At 35.3% G+C, this 16678-nt stretch overlaps 1 protein-coding gene across 16 annotated transcripts in view; it reads left to right on the top strand.

The window, feature by feature from the left end:
* Positions 1-13722, top strand: part of MDFIC (MyoD family inhibitor domain containing) — a 54022-nt gene extending 40300 nt beyond the window's left edge. For 9 of the 16 annotated variants that reach the window (XM_026090760.1, XM_026090754.1, XM_026090771.1 and 6 more), the window contains one exon: positions 10102-13722. In XM_026090760.1, the coding sequence (XP_025946545.1) occupies positions 10102-10349 (248 nt within the window). In that variant the 3' untranslated portion in view covers positions 10350-13722. The other 7 variants (XM_026090765.1, XM_026090761.1, XM_026090757.1 and 4 more) reach the window with 6 other exon arrangements.
* The last annotated feature ends 2956 nt before the right edge of the window (positions 13723-16678 follow it).

Below are 16678 nucleotides of genomic sequence, written 5' to 3'. Positions count from 1 at the left end.
TTAGGAATATTTGTATCAAGCTCTTACCTTGCACAAAATATCAATATATACTTGATTTGTTCTATTATCACGGAATTGTTTGATAAGATGCACAAGTAGAGACCCTAGCAATGGTCAGTTGCCATATATAAAATAACACAAAGAACAGATTGCTATTTAAAGAAAGATAATTTATCCATCATTTAAAAATAATTTTGTTTATATACTTAAGCAAATGTTAACCCCTTATGACTACTAGAAGGTTATACTTAAAAAAACTCATTATAATTAGACAGGTTATTTATTCAAAGGATTTCGATTCCATTTAAACTAATAAATATCCTTGACAAATACATCTAACTATACAAAACCAGAAGATGACACTAGTAAGTTCTGCAACTGAGGATTGTATAGACATCCATCCAAAATATTATACACAAATTATTTTGAACTAAACCTCTACAGCATTTTTATATCATGGTTCATATCTTTCTGGGCACAGAGGTATTTTTGTGAACAGTTCTCTCTTACTTTGGATCAAATAACATTTTTGTAGAAACTGTTGAAAAGGTTTACAGAAAGATGAAGGGGACTCTTATATAATTATTTATAAATACTGTTTATCTGCTTGCCTTTGCTTTAACTTGTGTCATGTTAACCTCACAAGCCATTGGTTACTGCTGAAGAACTTCTGGGCTTGATTTTCTGCCCTGTCTTCAACCTTGAGTGCTGCTGCTGTATTGCTGGTCAGAAGAAGAACTGTGGGTTTTTTTTTTTGTTTTTTTGTGTGAAAAAGTGAAGCAAAGTGGCCAGAAAAAAGACATTGAGTGTGTTCTCAGAAGTGCTTCTTTCCAGAACTTAAAAGTCTGTATTTCAGAATAGTATAGATATTTAGCCTGCGAAGAAGGGTGTCCCACATGAATGAAAAGGACATCAGAGTGGGTGTGTAAGATGCAGAAATGAGAATATCTGAGAACAAACATGACTTGAGAACAGACAGCCAGGGAAAAAAGTGGAAATAGTTGCAAGGATAGAGTCAAGAATATCAAAATAGGATTGGTGATCAGGAGAAACTTAGAAGGAAATAAAAGTGAGTAAGAAGCCCAGAAGGTTTCTGTAGTAAAGTAAAATATACACGTGAGCTTTAGAATGATAATCCAAATGAAGCACAGACTGGGAGGAATGCAAAGATAAATTGCGTGTGCAGTAGTTTTCAGAAGATAGATATCTTATTATTATGACACTACACCGAAGATGATATGCTTTTACAGCAGTAAAGTGAGATATCTGGTTATCAAGTTGAGTTTAGACCATAGGAAAGAGAAAGTATTTTCCCCGGGTTCTTCCTCCTTCCCAAAAGCTTCATTTTTCTTGTTTCTTCTTAAAAGAAAGTGTGAGTATTTTTGCAGCATCACACCTATTTGTAATGCTGAGTAAGTCAATCTGGTCATGTCTGGTAGTTATTTTGGCCTAGAAAGTAATATCTATTGACAGAACGGAAAACCTGGTAGTGTTTTGAAACAGGGTAGAGTCAAGAGAGATCCAAGCTGTGCATAAGAGTATTTGGGCATTTATTTAAAAAGTTAGCAAATGCTGCATGCTGCTTCATGTACTGCAGACTTCATTGTATATACTGGAAAGCTGAAGTCCAATGTTATTTTACCTAGGAGATCACACTTTTTCATGAAGAAGGTCAGAACTACTGCTATTGTTCTTCAAAGTACTAGACAGCCCTAATGCAACTATCAAAAAAAACCCCCAAAAACAAAAAAACAAAGAAGTTCACAAGTTATTTACTTATTGTTCCAGCTCCAAATTCCATTTGTACTGTAGATCGTACCTTGTGCACTTTAGGAATTGGGATTGTGCTGAAAGTGCTTAAAATGCATCAAACATTTTGGTAGTAGCAATAGTAGAGAACTTCTAAAATCTGCCTTCTTAAATGATCATGTATGCTATGGAGTCATGTCAGAATTCCAGAAATACACTGTTTAGAAACCCTTTCACATCCAGTGAGGCTTAGGAGGGTGTAAGTCCACTCACTAGTTAAGTTCTTCCTCTCCATCTATTATTAATCTATATTGTCCCTGAAGAAAACTTACTCTACTCTATATCTTATATCGCAAAACCAAAGGAATTATGAAATAGTAACACTGTGGTTCTTTAAAAATGAGTTTTTAACACTGTCAGTGCAGATTTTTTTATTCAAAAAATATTAATAAGATTTAATATGATTCATGTCAGAGGTGTCACAGTTCCTCCAAAACTGTGGTCTGTAGAACGCTGGCATAGTGGTCTGAATCGTCACTCTCTTGCACCTATTATGTGTAATACAGAAACACCTTGGAAACCTGAAAAAGCAATCATAAATGAGTAAAAAGATGGCAGTCTAGCTGCTTTCAAAAGTTTTTTTTTTTTTTTTTTTTTTTTTACTTATAGACAAGGAAGAGGAGTAAGTGGTACATGTCCAAAGCAACCAAAAGAAGGAAGGAAGTCTAAAGGAGAGAGCAATGACAGACCTGGACAGTAAATCTAGATTTTAGAAAATGAGGAGAAACAGCTATTTGAATACATACATATATATGTATCAGAATGGTAGTATGTAAGTAATAATGACATATACAGGGTTGGCGGAGGAAGAGGAAGGAGAAGCTGGGCAGCAGAAGGGATGGAATAGGAGCTAAATTACTGGAAAGGGAGACAAAATGAAGTAGACCCTAATTATTTTGTAAAAAACGAACAAAAAGTTTTCCTACAAAAAACAACCTAACAGTATTTTCCTCTTATTTCCACACTGTTATTAGGGAAATTTAAAGAATTGTTCCTGTAAGGTAAAAATAATTGGTGCAGTGACAGAGGTTTTAGCTATCTCTGATAATGAAAAACTAAGCTTGAGATTTTTGCCTTTATACATTCAACTTGGTGTTTTCCTTATGAAGCTTCATGATGTGCATTTTTTAATCATAGTGATAATTTACAAAAAGTAATGGTGGAGAGAGGGAATACAGGCTTTAATTCAGTATTGAAATGGAGCTTGCACTTGTGGTCAAGTTGCTGTGACCTTACAAGTTACTGTATTTGCCTGGGTGGTTACCACCCCTCAGTTAACTTGTGTGGTAATTTGAGGTTAGGGCAGTACTTCACATATGCAAAAGGCTGCTGAGAGCATTCATGTACACAACTACTGTATTCATCTGGTAACGGTAGCTTGTTACACTATGGATTGTGGATCATGAGCCTGACTCCTTTATGTATGGTGAGACCTTTACTTCATTCCTCCCCAGGCTCTCTAAACTGGATTGAATGACTGCTAGAAGGTATGACAAGCTGTGAAAAACTTGAATATAGTGTGTGTGGGGGAACTTCCTAGTATAGGCACTATAAGATGTCTTTCCAAGGATATTTTTTCAAGATAGGTTGCAGGAAGTGTAACCAAGCTAGATGGAGGAGTGAGGCAGATGAAGAAAGCCTGCAGTACGTGGTTGAACGACAGAGGCAAGGGAGGCCCGTCGCCAGATTTAAGTCACTGCTGGTGGCTTTACAGGAGCAAGGCCTGAAGCATCATTTTGACCTTCTGAATTGTAGCCTGTGCTACTGCCCTTAGAGATGCAGTGCAGAAGTTTCACCCAACATATATATTTTTTTAAATCAGATGTTTAAAATTAGATATATCAAGGTTCACTTGAGGCAGCCTTTTTTGTTTCTTGTTTCTTTTTTCTTTTTTTTTTTTTGATACAAAGAACTTCATCATCTTGTTCTAGATGTTGAATCCAAGCATAGAAGTGGTGGGCAGCTTGGCTCATGCTGCTGACTACATTAATCTATTAGAGTATCCGAAGTGATATTGATGTCTTAACTGAAGAGAAAACAAATCCCTCAAATAACCTTTGTGTTGAACCAGGGTCTTAAGAAGCAATGTGTGCACATATATATGAAAAGTAGAGAGTATTTTTCTTAACAGTATAACTGACCTCCACTTGAAGTACCAAAGAGTCTTACTTGGGTTTACATTACTTTATATATACTGAAAAATAGGTAGTTTTCAGTCAACTTTTATTTTAGATTTGGGGTATATGATTTTGCATAGGATATGCAGTGATGAGCAGTGGGAATGAAAGCTACAGATTCAATGGAAGCCTTAGGTATTTTAAATTGGCATTTTTCTTAGTATTTCTGTATGTTTTAAACAGGATCATTTTCTCCTCAGGTTATATCTGTATTAAGAGTTTAGAATACAGGAGCTAATGAAAGTTTCCTTTCATTTTACAATGTAATTTACCAGTTCAGACACCCTTTTAATTTTCTTGATCAAGAGAAATGATTCTTTTGAATTTTAAAATGTTTAAATATCATGTATCTTATGATTTATAATCTTATTTTCCCCCATCTTTATGTAGCTCTGTTATTTAGGGATAACTACAGTACATGTGACATGCCAGTTTGTTCCTTCTGGATTTCGCATTTCTACTCCCGAATTCTGCTGGGCATAGTGACTTTTTAAGGGGGACGAGTAGCAGAGAGGCTGCGCACCAATTACTTATCACAGGAAACTGTGCAGTGACTGCCTGCATGCTGCAGCTCTGTGGGTTTACACCACGCCTCTATTTAACGTATACTTTTTAGAAACTTCTGCTCAGCTGGCATCTCTTCAGCTCGTGCCCTGTTTGTGGTCAGCGGCGTCTCCAGGCCGGCTCCTGCTGTCTGCAGGGGGCCTGCGGCGCCTGCCAAGACTTCTGTTCATCGCTCCGCGTGGGCCGGGAGTAAACCCCTGCTGCGGACCTCGACTGCCACTTTGATTGCAGTTTTGCCCTTTTTGATTCTTGCTATGAGACAGCAGAGTACCTGGAGATTTGTTTGGAGTTGTCTGAACTCTGTGAATATAGTTAGTAAAAAGCTGACCAAGGTCAGCGTTCTGTAAGTGAGCTTATTTACCATTATAGACATGGAAACCTTTTATCATATGTGACCTGCCTGCCTGGCATGAAAGCTTATTGGGTCAGTTTGCGACAGGTTAGTGTCAAATATTACAAAAGCAGCACAGATCAGCCTGCATGTGTGTTTTCTGTACATTTTGCAGTTTAACTTTTGCTGATCTTGTGCAGTTTAGATGGTCAGATGATAGTTCTCTTAAAATCTGTTTCGTAAGTAGAGCTGCACGTTCTTACAAAAAATGAAGGGGAGGTGATAAAAGGGAAGTTGAACTAAAAGAAATATATATTTCTGGATTTAAAAGCAATTAGACATGACAGTAATGCCTGTGTGCAAAGGTATTAGAAATAAAAAATTCTGAGCAAGTGCAGATGTTTCAAGACATTTTCATGTATAAAAATTAAATTCATGTTGTTTGGTTGTTATATTCTTTTCCTTTAACGAGCATTGCTATTATAACTGAAAGTAGATATATTGTGAGACCCTTTGGGCTTTGAATAACAGTGGATAAACAGTTTTAAGGGCTTTTAAGCTATTTCTTGGGTTGTCTGAGGTATCATTTACAACCCAGTTAAAGTAGATGTTATATGTGCCTTTTACACTCTTTGGTTAAATCAGCACAAAGTAGCTGAATGTGCGCATATGATCTAAGCAACAAAACTTGGATGCATTTGTTGGGTTGCTGTTTGCCTTGGCATTGTCTAACAGTTTTCAGAAAATTCCCTAACATATCTTTAACTTTTGGGCAAGTTCCAAAGGACTAAGGAAACAGCTTTACTTATACTGGTATTTAAAAATGCTAAATGGAATGACCCTTTTAACTTCAGGGTGGCAAGTCTAACTTTCATCCCAGGCAAAACAAAAGGATAATTGAAGATGAGCTTGCATGTCTGAAAGCTTATCTCTTTTTTCCCCACCTATAAGTTGAAATCACAAATGCAGTTGATTAAAGAACTAGCCCAGACACACTCTTTTGTTTTATGTATACAAAATGCTCCTCTGTAAAGTGTAACTGACCACATTTTCATTTTTGTGTTGAAAGTATTGAAAAGCAATGGAAATTTGAGACTGTATGGTGTAGTGTGGAAGTCCTGAGGAAAGGAACTGCGAAGATGAAGGCTTTTCTTCTTTAACGGTGGGCTTCTGTAATGAGACATGGGATGATTTCTTCTCTTTATGTGAACATACTCAAGTGAAAATTTAAACCTCAAAAAACTTGGAAGATAACTATTTATCCACGGTTATGCATCATGAATGTCAAGGCAGACAGAGTTTTGTTCTTGGTAAAAGGACACCCCCAGTCCTTAATTGCATTAGTATATCTAATAGGAAATGAAGAACTATTGCTGTAGTCTCTCTTCAGATGCCTTAGTGTATTTAGGAAACCTTTAATTCAGACCAAAAAAGGTAGAAGTAAAGAAATAGATACTTTTAAGCTAGCCTCTGTTTAATGTAAATACAGGTACTAAGTTGTAACTGATACTGTATATTATTTCACCAGCAAAAAAGACTAGAATGTTTTCAGTTTCGAAAAAATGGTCTCAGAAATTAAGATCACTGAATTTACTTTTTTTTCCATATCTATCCCAAATATATAAATTAAGTTTAGGTCCAGTTGGATTAGTGTGTTCTACTACTCACTCACCTGCAAAGTCAATTAGGATTTTAATGTGGTAAGGTCAAAGAGCAGAAGTTAACTACAATGAAAACTATGTTGGCAATTTTTTAAGTATAGTCCTTATTTTTAACATGTTAGAATTGTTTTGAAAAATAAAATAATCAGTAATTTAAAATAGTCTCTTTGGTCTTGGAACCAGTGAAGTATTATTAGAAAGTAGAATGTATTTTAGCAGTCTCCAACATGGTACTGAAAAACCTGACATTATCTTGTTTGGAGTCAGTTTTATGTAGTAACTTCTCCATGGCTGGATTTCACTGAACATGGCACCCTAAAACAGCAACCAAAGGAAGTACTTTTTTTAGAGTATGAGTATGGGTATCCTTCTCACCGGAGAAGGATATGTGAGTTTTCTTTAGCATGTTGATTTGCTGTAAGACCTTAAGGTTTCTTACTGCCTTTACAGAAACAACTGTTGCTGTATCTTTTACTTTTCCTTATAATTGCATCTGTAGATAAGAAGTTAAGAAGTAGGAGTAATACATGGAAGAAATTATTCTTCTACCCATTTATTTTGTCCAGTATGTATTCCAAATCTTCAGAGTCACAATTCTGAATTCAGCAGATTAGGTAGGGTTAGGTAAAAGCATGCTTTCTATGCATTGAATAATTTCTGCCTGGCTAACTATTAAAAGCCATTAACATGAAAAAAATAAAAGCATGATTATTTCAGGTATGTCCTTGAATTACGGATCAGAGTTTGAGTTCATTGTATGAATGAGTCATTGAAAGAATGAAGAGAGCAGTAAAGGGCATCTCAACTTTATGTAAAGTGTTTATGTATTTTAAGTAAAATTCATGGGGAAAAAATGTTATGTAAAGATTTTTCTGAGTGGAAAATGAGTTTTTGCAATCCAGATGGAAGCAAATCAGAATAAACAGTAGGTAAATAAATCCTTTCAGTATTTCAGTCAGTGAAAAAGAGATGGAAAGAAAGAACCTCCAAGTATCAATTTAGTATAAAGGTTTGTAGATTTGGGGGAAAAGTTTTTTGTGTGACCAGAAAGTACTTTCTGAGTGCAGTCTCTTGTTTAACCTGTAAATTGTGTCCCTTGCCCATCAATATATATATGTATTTTATAGTTTCTGTGAGTGTTTATTTCGCTCCCCTGTAATTTTACATAACCCTGCATGAGGCAGGCAAGATTTTGTTATTTTCATTACTGATCATCATAAAGTTTTTTTATGATGTTTTGTTTAAGAAGACATTCATAGAACAAATTTTGTTTACATTTTTTATTTTATTTTTATTTTTTATTTTTTAATTTATTTTTATTTTATTTATTTATGTTTTTTTAGCATCTTTCAGCAACTTCTTTTAAAGATGCAAAATAGAAAAAAACTCAGTTTCTGAAATATGAAGGCTTCTTAGATACAACTCTTAGCTTCTTTATCTTTTTCCTTCATATTAAAAGAAAATCTGAAAGGAGATTGTACCTGAACAAATTTAACACCATCTCCATGACAACCAACTAATTAATTGCTATCAGTCTGGCTTTGGTCCTCTTCAGTGAACTGATACTCCCTAGCTTTATTTCACATATCTTCTGGGCTTTCGATGAAGGTCATTTATATAGCTGCAGTTCTTGTTCAGAAGAAGCTGCCTTTTAACACAGGCAACTACTTTCTTTAAAAACAGCTCAATCTTATCTGTGTTTTCCTCTCACAGTTTTGCTTCTTGCCCAGTGATATGGAGTTTGAGGGTTATTTCTTCTTGGTTTTCCTGTTGTTTCCATTTTTTTTTTTTCTTTCAGGCATATGTTTTCATTATGTATATGATGACTGTGACTACACTGCAGTACAGGTATTCCCGACCTATGTATGACTCTAACTAGCATGGTAACTAGGAGAAATCAATCTGCAGCATGATGGAGCTTAGTGTGGGCTAAGAGCTCAAGTAGTTACTTTGCTTCCTGGGACAGATTTTGCAAACACTGTTGAACTGTGTGCTTCTGTCACGGCATTGCTGTGAGTATCCATGCTTGCTAGTGTCAAGTCAGCACTAATGCTACCATACCATGCAGTCAGAATTTCTACAGTGCTAGATGTACTTTGCGTCAACCAAGATATCTGCCAAGCTTATTCCATCAGTTTTAGTATAATAAAAACATTTAGAAAGCTTGGTAATTGCATTACTACTGCAGCTAATTGCAGGCTTTCCCCTCCAGTAACAGTCTCCAGCCTGTGAATTGTAGGAACATAACATTGATACTTGGTCAGATGAAACATCCATATAGCTCAATATTCTGCCTCATAGTGGCTTCTCATAACAGGTAGCTAAGACAGAGTGTAGGGACAGGGAGAGGATGTGATGAGGCAAAGTCTCATCCCAGAACCCCATTCTGAGGCATGTTCACCTGAGATGATTTTCTCAATCTTTGACAATTTGTGGCTAAAGGAATTCAAGTCTTGCAAGCAGTAAAAACAAGAATGAAAACTGAGGCTAAGAAAGAACTATATTCTCTAACCTGAAGATTTTGTGCTTTTTTAAGTTTTCATTTTATTTCTGGACTGTTCAAGTAGTGAACAGAGTATATGTTCTCACAAATTAAATATGCTTTATATGTATTATGTGCTTACTATATGTGGACACTAAAAACAGTTGAGTATAACCCTCACTCCTGCAATTTTCTTTTCACTGGCCCATGTTTAGTTCTGGTGTTTCTTTTCCTAACATGTCTTGTGGACATATTAATTGTTTGAAGTTATTCGATATATTTATTGTTTGGGTGCCATGTTTTTTGTTGACAATTTGTAGGATACCTCCTCAATTCCTTAATATAGTTTAGTAGTACTTATGACAGATGGAATCAGGTGTAGGTATAAACTCTGCTGAAGCTTGATGTTAATACATAAAAAGGATTACCAAGATATTTGTGTGGAAAAGCAAAAGAAAAATATGTATTTCAATCGAATATTTCATATATTGTTGAAAGAACAGAAATACATATACTGTTATACTGTTTTTAAGGTGTGCATAATACTGTAAAGAAAGCAAAAATGTTGTGTTGTGGTAACTCCCTTGTTTTTCTTCATAATTATCAAGCCAGCAAAACAATTTTGAAAAGGCAAGATGCACTGGGAGAGGCTGGAGATTGTTTTAGATAGTTTTATTCATAAGCTAGAACTTTGTTTCTCTTATGGGTCTGCCTGAGGGGGTTACAACTGAAGATAATAATGTTGATATTTTACTTAATAAATTATAGACTGGAGAAGGGGATCTAAGTGGACATTTAGTATTTGGGGGTTGCATGAAGTCAAGAGTGATGAAAGGAAACTTGCACTGAAGCTGATACTGAACTGGAGACAAGTTAGGCTGAATTTTGTTCCATTAGCGAGCTTGAAGATGAGAAACATGGTCTTTATGGAGTCACGTAATGTCTACTTGGAATCATTGTCTTTCATATACTACTTATTTGACATTGTGATACATTTGTATTTAGAACGACATAATAATTTTTTTTCTTTTTTTCTTTGTTAACATGTGACATTCTACTGACCTGGTATGTATGAAGATTGCTGTGTTCACTGTATCCTGGCTTGCTTGTTCTGTGAATTTCTCACCCTCTGTAATATTGTTCTGGGACAAGCATCCTGTGGCATCTGCACATCGGAGGCCTGCTGTTGTTGCTGCGGGGATGAGATGGGGGATGACTGTAACTGCCCATGTGATATGGACTGTGGCATAATGGACGCATGTTGTGAATCTTCAGATTGTTTGGAGATCTGCATGGAATGCTGTGGGATTTGCTTCCCATCATGAAATATTTATCCCTTTTTATTTTATTCTGTTAAAAACTGGAGAGCTTTTCTTTAAATGCTTTTGAAGAAAGACAAGGTAACATTCTCACACAACCAACTGGTATTGCACTGTTAGTTCCTATATATAAATTTTTTTTTTTTAAAAGCAATCCCTGAAACTTGTATTCTAACATAAATTGTATAGTTTTGTATGTGAAACTCAAGCTACATTCCAGCTTCCTTTTGGCTTTGCAAATGGGAGAGTTTACTGGAACTGAATTATAGGCCTGATGATACTGCAGGTTGTATGAGGGCAAAATTGCCATTTGAATTTAGTGACAGGTTTTGGTCAGAGAAAAGACTGCAGGGCGAAGCCTTAAGTATTTGCCTTTGCCTACTTTAATGCTTAAACGCTCAAATGCCTCCATACATAACATACCCTTAGAGGAGTTCTTAAAAGCAAAATGTCTTTATTTCAATCTCTGTGGGTTGAAAGTAATCTTGTTCTTTAGTTTTAAACTTAATTGAAAAGTCTGCAACAGGAATCTACAGTTTGTTTTGCTACAGAGGTCACAGCAGAAATATTTCTTTTGTTTCATATTTCCCATAGGTTTGAGAGGGATTCCTGGTATTTTCCGTAGTTAATACTGATAATAGGTGAAGATCTGGATAATTAAAGTCACTCTGAGTTTTGCCACCTATTACAGTACCAAGATTTCATTGAGACAAGACAGAATAGAGAACTTACTTACATTTTGCTTCAGTATTACTTGAAATGTTTGTTTTTAGAAAGATACTTTGGAAATCTGGGTGGACATAAAATATATCCATGCATTTGGACTAACAAACCCTTCAAAATTTGGCTATAAAAGGGAAATTATTAAAAATTAACTCAAGATGCTAAAGCTGTGTATTAGTGGCCCTGTCAATTTTTGTGACTTTACAGCCTGTATCACCTAACTTAATATTTTGTTCTTCACTGTGTAAAAAATATCCATAGAGGATGGCAGAAATTAAACAGGATGTAACAACCAAATTAAGTTGACTAATCAAGGAATTCTGTCATCAAATACAAAAAGTAAATGTAAAAATGTTTATTCTCAAACACTTCCTTTAAGTGTTATTTTTAAATAACTACTTTGAAAGGTTATTTTAAAATGTTTGATATCCTTTTAAATTAGAAGGAATATGGTAATATGTTTAAAATATATATTTAGGATTCAGTGGGCATATTTTTCCCTATGATACCATTACAGATTTTCTCAGAAAATATCTTTTTTGTCATTGTAATTGGGAGATGAATCTGATCCAACACACAGAGGTTTATGGCGTTCCCAGACTTAGGGAAAAATGGCACCCATTTTCTTTACCATTTGCTAGTTTCTCCCCTCCATCTCTGTAGCTCATTAACTTTTCTGTGTAAACCACCTGTATGTCTTAATCTCACATACTTAAACTTTGCTATCTACACTCCAGATTTCCCATTTATAGATTGTTGGATCTAGTAAATGCAGGCCTTGTTACAAGAGTCATTGATAGCTAATACTATATCCCTGTTAAGTGAATTGACCATAAGTGTTTCTTTCCACTGTAGTGAATTCAGTTTATATAAATGTGACAAACTAAAGATCACAGGAATGTGAAGCTAAGTCAACATAATGTCTGTTATTAACCAAAAGCTTCTTCCTATGAACACTGACTAGTAGTGCTAACTACTGCAAGTTACCACTGAAGGTAAAATAGCTGTATCCTCAGCTATGCTAGGGAGCTGGGAGGTGGTACATTTTGCGTTATCATCTGCAATATTGTGGTATACTCTAATGCAATGCAGATTTACTCAGAGGGAGTCTTATCTATTTTTTGATGGTTACTACAAGACGTGATTCTTATCATGTTGTTGTTGTTGTTGTTGTTGTTGTTTTCCTACTTACTGGGCCAGATTCCGATCTCTCAGTTACATAAACTAAGTGCATTTCCATTAATGGCAGGATTTGCCATTGGTTAAGCTTGAGATAGAGAGCACAAAGATATTATGGTAATAGGCACACTAATAAGGAATGATATAGTTAAACTGATAAATTCACTGAGCTCAGAATCAGGCCCATGGGGCTCAATTAGGACTCCTAAAAGTCTGAACCACACTGGGAAGGGGGAAGGGTGCATTGGTTGAGTGGCAGTGCCTGGAGGCATTTTGCCTTTGTAAGGCATAATGCCTCTGGGGAAATTGGGGCCATCAGAGTGAGCACTGGGACTTGATGCACCTTGGAGAAAGTGTAGACAGTGCTTTGCCCAGTGTAGGTCTATGGATGCCACAGTGGTGGCTCTCCAGGGCTAGGTAGTCCTGTTAGCTCTCTTTCCTGGTGTCCCTCTCGCCACAGAGGTGACTTACAGCTGTGTCTTGTTCCAACCGTCCTTTTGGAGGCCGAGGAAAAGGACTTCCTGTCTCCCCTCCTTCTAGGACATCTGTGCCTCAGCAGTTCCAGTTTTGTGTTTGGAAAACTGCACATTTGTATTTCAAGCTTTTAGTGAATAGTGGATGTTAGTGAAGATTACTTTTAGCACAGGACAATATAGTATAAAAAAAGAAGATGTCAATCTAGGCAGTCCTTTTTCTTTGTAAAAGTTTGTCAATACAGTTTAGTATACACAAACCATTGTGTCTACTTACAGGAATCCAGATTTTTTTTTAATTGAAATTATGAAAACCAGGGAAATGTATTTACTATTAAACATTTCTTTGCAGTACTGTTAAACTAAATAAGAGCTCTGTTTCTGCATATATACATATGTACACAGACTCTCAATCTCTCTCTCTCTCTCTCACTTGCACACACTCACACTCACACACACACACAGGTATATTATTTCTTTTCCCACTTCATTTGTGAGATGCTAGGAAGTGAAAATATTGTGTTTATTAACCCTTATAGTGATTAGGAGTATCAAATTATTACAGACTTTATTAAAATAAAGTGTTGTGTGATTTGTTTGACATTTAAATATAATCTGCTACTATTTGTCATAGAAATATTAGCACTTTTGTAAAATGTATCTTTGTAGCAGAGCCTATTAGTATATAGTTTAAGGAGTTCCTTTCTATATTTATATTCATAAATTCTGTTTTGTAATGTTCACTCTATAGCCAATCTTATAAGCACCTTGTGTAATTAAAACAAGCAGAATTAGAAAGAGACAAATGTGAAAATCTAGTTTAAATAAAATTAAAAATGAGAACTTGTCTATTTTATAAAAGTTCTTGTGAACTTGTACAGTGTTTCAGTATATAGTTCTGCAAACTGGCCCATTAAAAAATGGTAACTTGCTATTTGTATTTTATATTAACTAGAAGTGCTATTCTCAAACACTATTTTGAAATAAAGATCTTTATTTTGAAACTTTGGTATTTCTCTTCTTCTAGTCTTGCCCTGTTACTGTTTTGATTGATGATTTTGTGTCTTATTTGTGATTTTTCTGTTACAACATTTATTGAAGACTTCAGCCTTTGGGTGATTAGCACAGAGAGGGTGAGACGATATAGGTGAGTTGTCTTATGGGTGGAGCTATGCCACCTCAGGCATTGAAAGCTGTGCTAGCATGAATCTCCACCATGTGGACTAACAGTAATAAGTTCATTATTAACAGGGAAGATTCATTCCTTAGTGTAGTTCTGTTATTTAGGTGGAATTCCAGTAATGATGAATTTTAATCAAAATGAAAGTTACTTTAATACACCTGCTGCTGTGGTCTTCAATTTATGAAGAAAAAAAAAACGCAACAAGCTGAACATAGAGTGTAGATAGTTTATAGTACTGCAATATACAGATAAAGGTGTAATGGGTTTTAATAAGACTGGAGGCTTATACACAGTACCATTATTTTAAATTAAGGTATGCTTTTTAAGTTTTTTTAAACACAGATGCAGTACACCATTTCATTTGTGATTTAAGCAGAGATTTTTTTCGTGTTGGTTTAAGCTGAGTGTGAACAAGCTTGTATCTAAAACTGCAGGAACTGCTTTTTTACTGGTTCTTGCACTGCTTTTCCTCCATCTGTTTAAAAATTTCTAAGTATTTTACCATGCCTGTGTGTATATATATATGCTCTTAGAGGATCTCAAGTAATTCTGATAACTGAGATCTTAGAGTCTCCTCTAGATGTTACACAGGTAATAGGCAGGTTTAAACTAACAAAATTCTGTGCTTGAGATTGTGTACCATGAAGTCTTGTCTTTGGGACTGTATACTAAAATTCTACTAGAAAATCGTTTGCATCAGAGAACTAACAAAAACATAGACAAATAACAACATTTGAGACTTACTGTAGGTATTCTAGCTAGTATACATAATATGTCAAGAAAAAAGTGGCATTTGGGGAGCTTTTCGATTGAATAGCAATTCTATTTTAACTACAGTACTCATGCTAAGAACTATTTGTTAAGTTTAGTGAATCATGACTTTTATAAAATGATATTCTGTATGAACAGCTTTTCTGAGCTGTTGGCTCATTTTATTAAAAATTTTCTTAATGAATCTTAATGATTGCCGTACTTGATGTGTGTTCTTGGAGAGCAATGCCAATTGTATTGATGTATTTTTACAGTAAAGCTCCTTTTGGCAGCAACTGTGTATCTTTCTGAAAGCCAACAGATACATCTGAAATCTTATCTTGGCCTCAAAATGTTTCAGTATTTGGGAAATACCTCTCTGGTATCTCCTCTCTCTCTCTCTCTCTCTCTCTCTCTATATATATATGTGAGTGTGTAAACCATCTGTTGAAGGCCTTCAGGCAGTGTTGAAGATGACAGTAGTGGCTTTAGAGTCCCATAGGAATTATGTTTTTTTCTTTTAACCTTCTAAAAGTTCCAGCAGTTCTTTTCACTTCCAAAGAGAACAGGGAATTTTAGCTCAATTTTGGCGTTAAGAAATTGGAAAATGTTCAGTAAAAATAATACCCTGCACCCCCTTTCAAGATGTGCTTTTTCATTGTGCTGAACCTACTTGAATATGAAGTTGATTACTTCTTACAAAATTCAACCTCTTGATCTAGCAGCTTCCTCATAAGCACTTGCTTACGGTATATACCAGTGATTTGGTGCTAGTGACATAAAAGGATAGTCTTTCTCTCCTTTATAAATCTTTAATATGAGGGGCTATTTCTACTATAGTTGGAAAGAGATAAGTTTCTCTAAATAATCATTTTGCAAGACAGGCAGATGTTGAATTTGAGTAAGTGATATTAATCTCTATATGGTTTTCAGTATATCAGTTCATGTCACTTGAGAATAATTTAGTAGGATGCTAAATACAATCCAGTTTGCCTCCTTTATGTATATACATTATAGCAGTTGTTAGTACATTACCTCTCAATAGTCATAAAATACTGATGTCAGATGAAAGGGTGTGTACTACCTGTTATACCTTTAATAGTATCTTACGAATTTTTATTCTGATATGCATATGGTATTTTAACTGCTGAAATACTTCACTATAATGGCTCTTTATATGATCTCAGTAGGGTATGTGATTGGTGCCCAAGCACTGTACAATTCCTCTTCAATCAGTAGTGTAGGCTTCTGCAATTTGCCTCATCTCTGATTTGCACAAAGTGACCACACTGTGACTATGCTGTATTCCAACTTGCATGTGTTTCACACTACAGTCATTTTCCACACTGACTGCCTTTGTTTGTTTAGCTTTATCTCCCATTTTTGTTTTGTTTTCTTTTGTTTTTCAAAGAAGAGAACAGTGATGGCTGTTATTACAGAGGTGTAGGACCCTGCCCAGATGTATGTCCTGTTGTAAGTTATTTCTTCTTTTCTATGTTCACTACTATATGCAACTCCTAATCATATAGACTTGTGAAAGTGATAAGTTTGGAACTTTGGAATATATCTAAGTAACTAACTCAACAGTGTTTTACTTTTGGAATATGTAAAGTTCAAAATATATAAAGTTCAAAATGTACTGATTCTTTAGAAGGCATGCAAAAGATATTTTGAAGGATTGGAGCCTCTGAACTTGTGCACTTCAGTTACTTTACATGTTTGTGTAAAATTGCAAGAGTAGCCAGCACTCTTACTACACTAGAATAACCTCTGAATGTAGAGTAATATAGTTGAAATCAATGACATTTCCCATTGAATAATGTTGTACCTCTTCACAGATGTACAATAAGAGTCTAGGGAGTCTGTGCTCTGAGTCCAAGTCTACTCAGGGGGGCAAAATGATCTTGCTTAAGATTTTTCACTATGCTACTATAGTTTCATTCAAAATAGAGAAACCCATCTTTATCCATTGTAATTTTTTTATAAAACAGAACTTCTGATATCTGTAGTGTCTCTGCAACTTTCCC

This window comes from Apteryx rowi, unplaced genomic scaffold (assembly GCF_003343035.1).
Source record: "Apteryx rowi isolate R43461 unplaced genomic scaffold, aptRow1 scaffold_878, whole genome shotgun sequence".
Taxonomy (NCBI): domain Eukaryota; kingdom Metazoa; phylum Chordata; class Aves; order Apterygiformes; family Apterygidae; genus Apteryx; species Apteryx rowi.
Note: the sequence above shows the minus strand (reverse complement) of the source record. Positions and strands in the feature narration are given on the sequence as shown.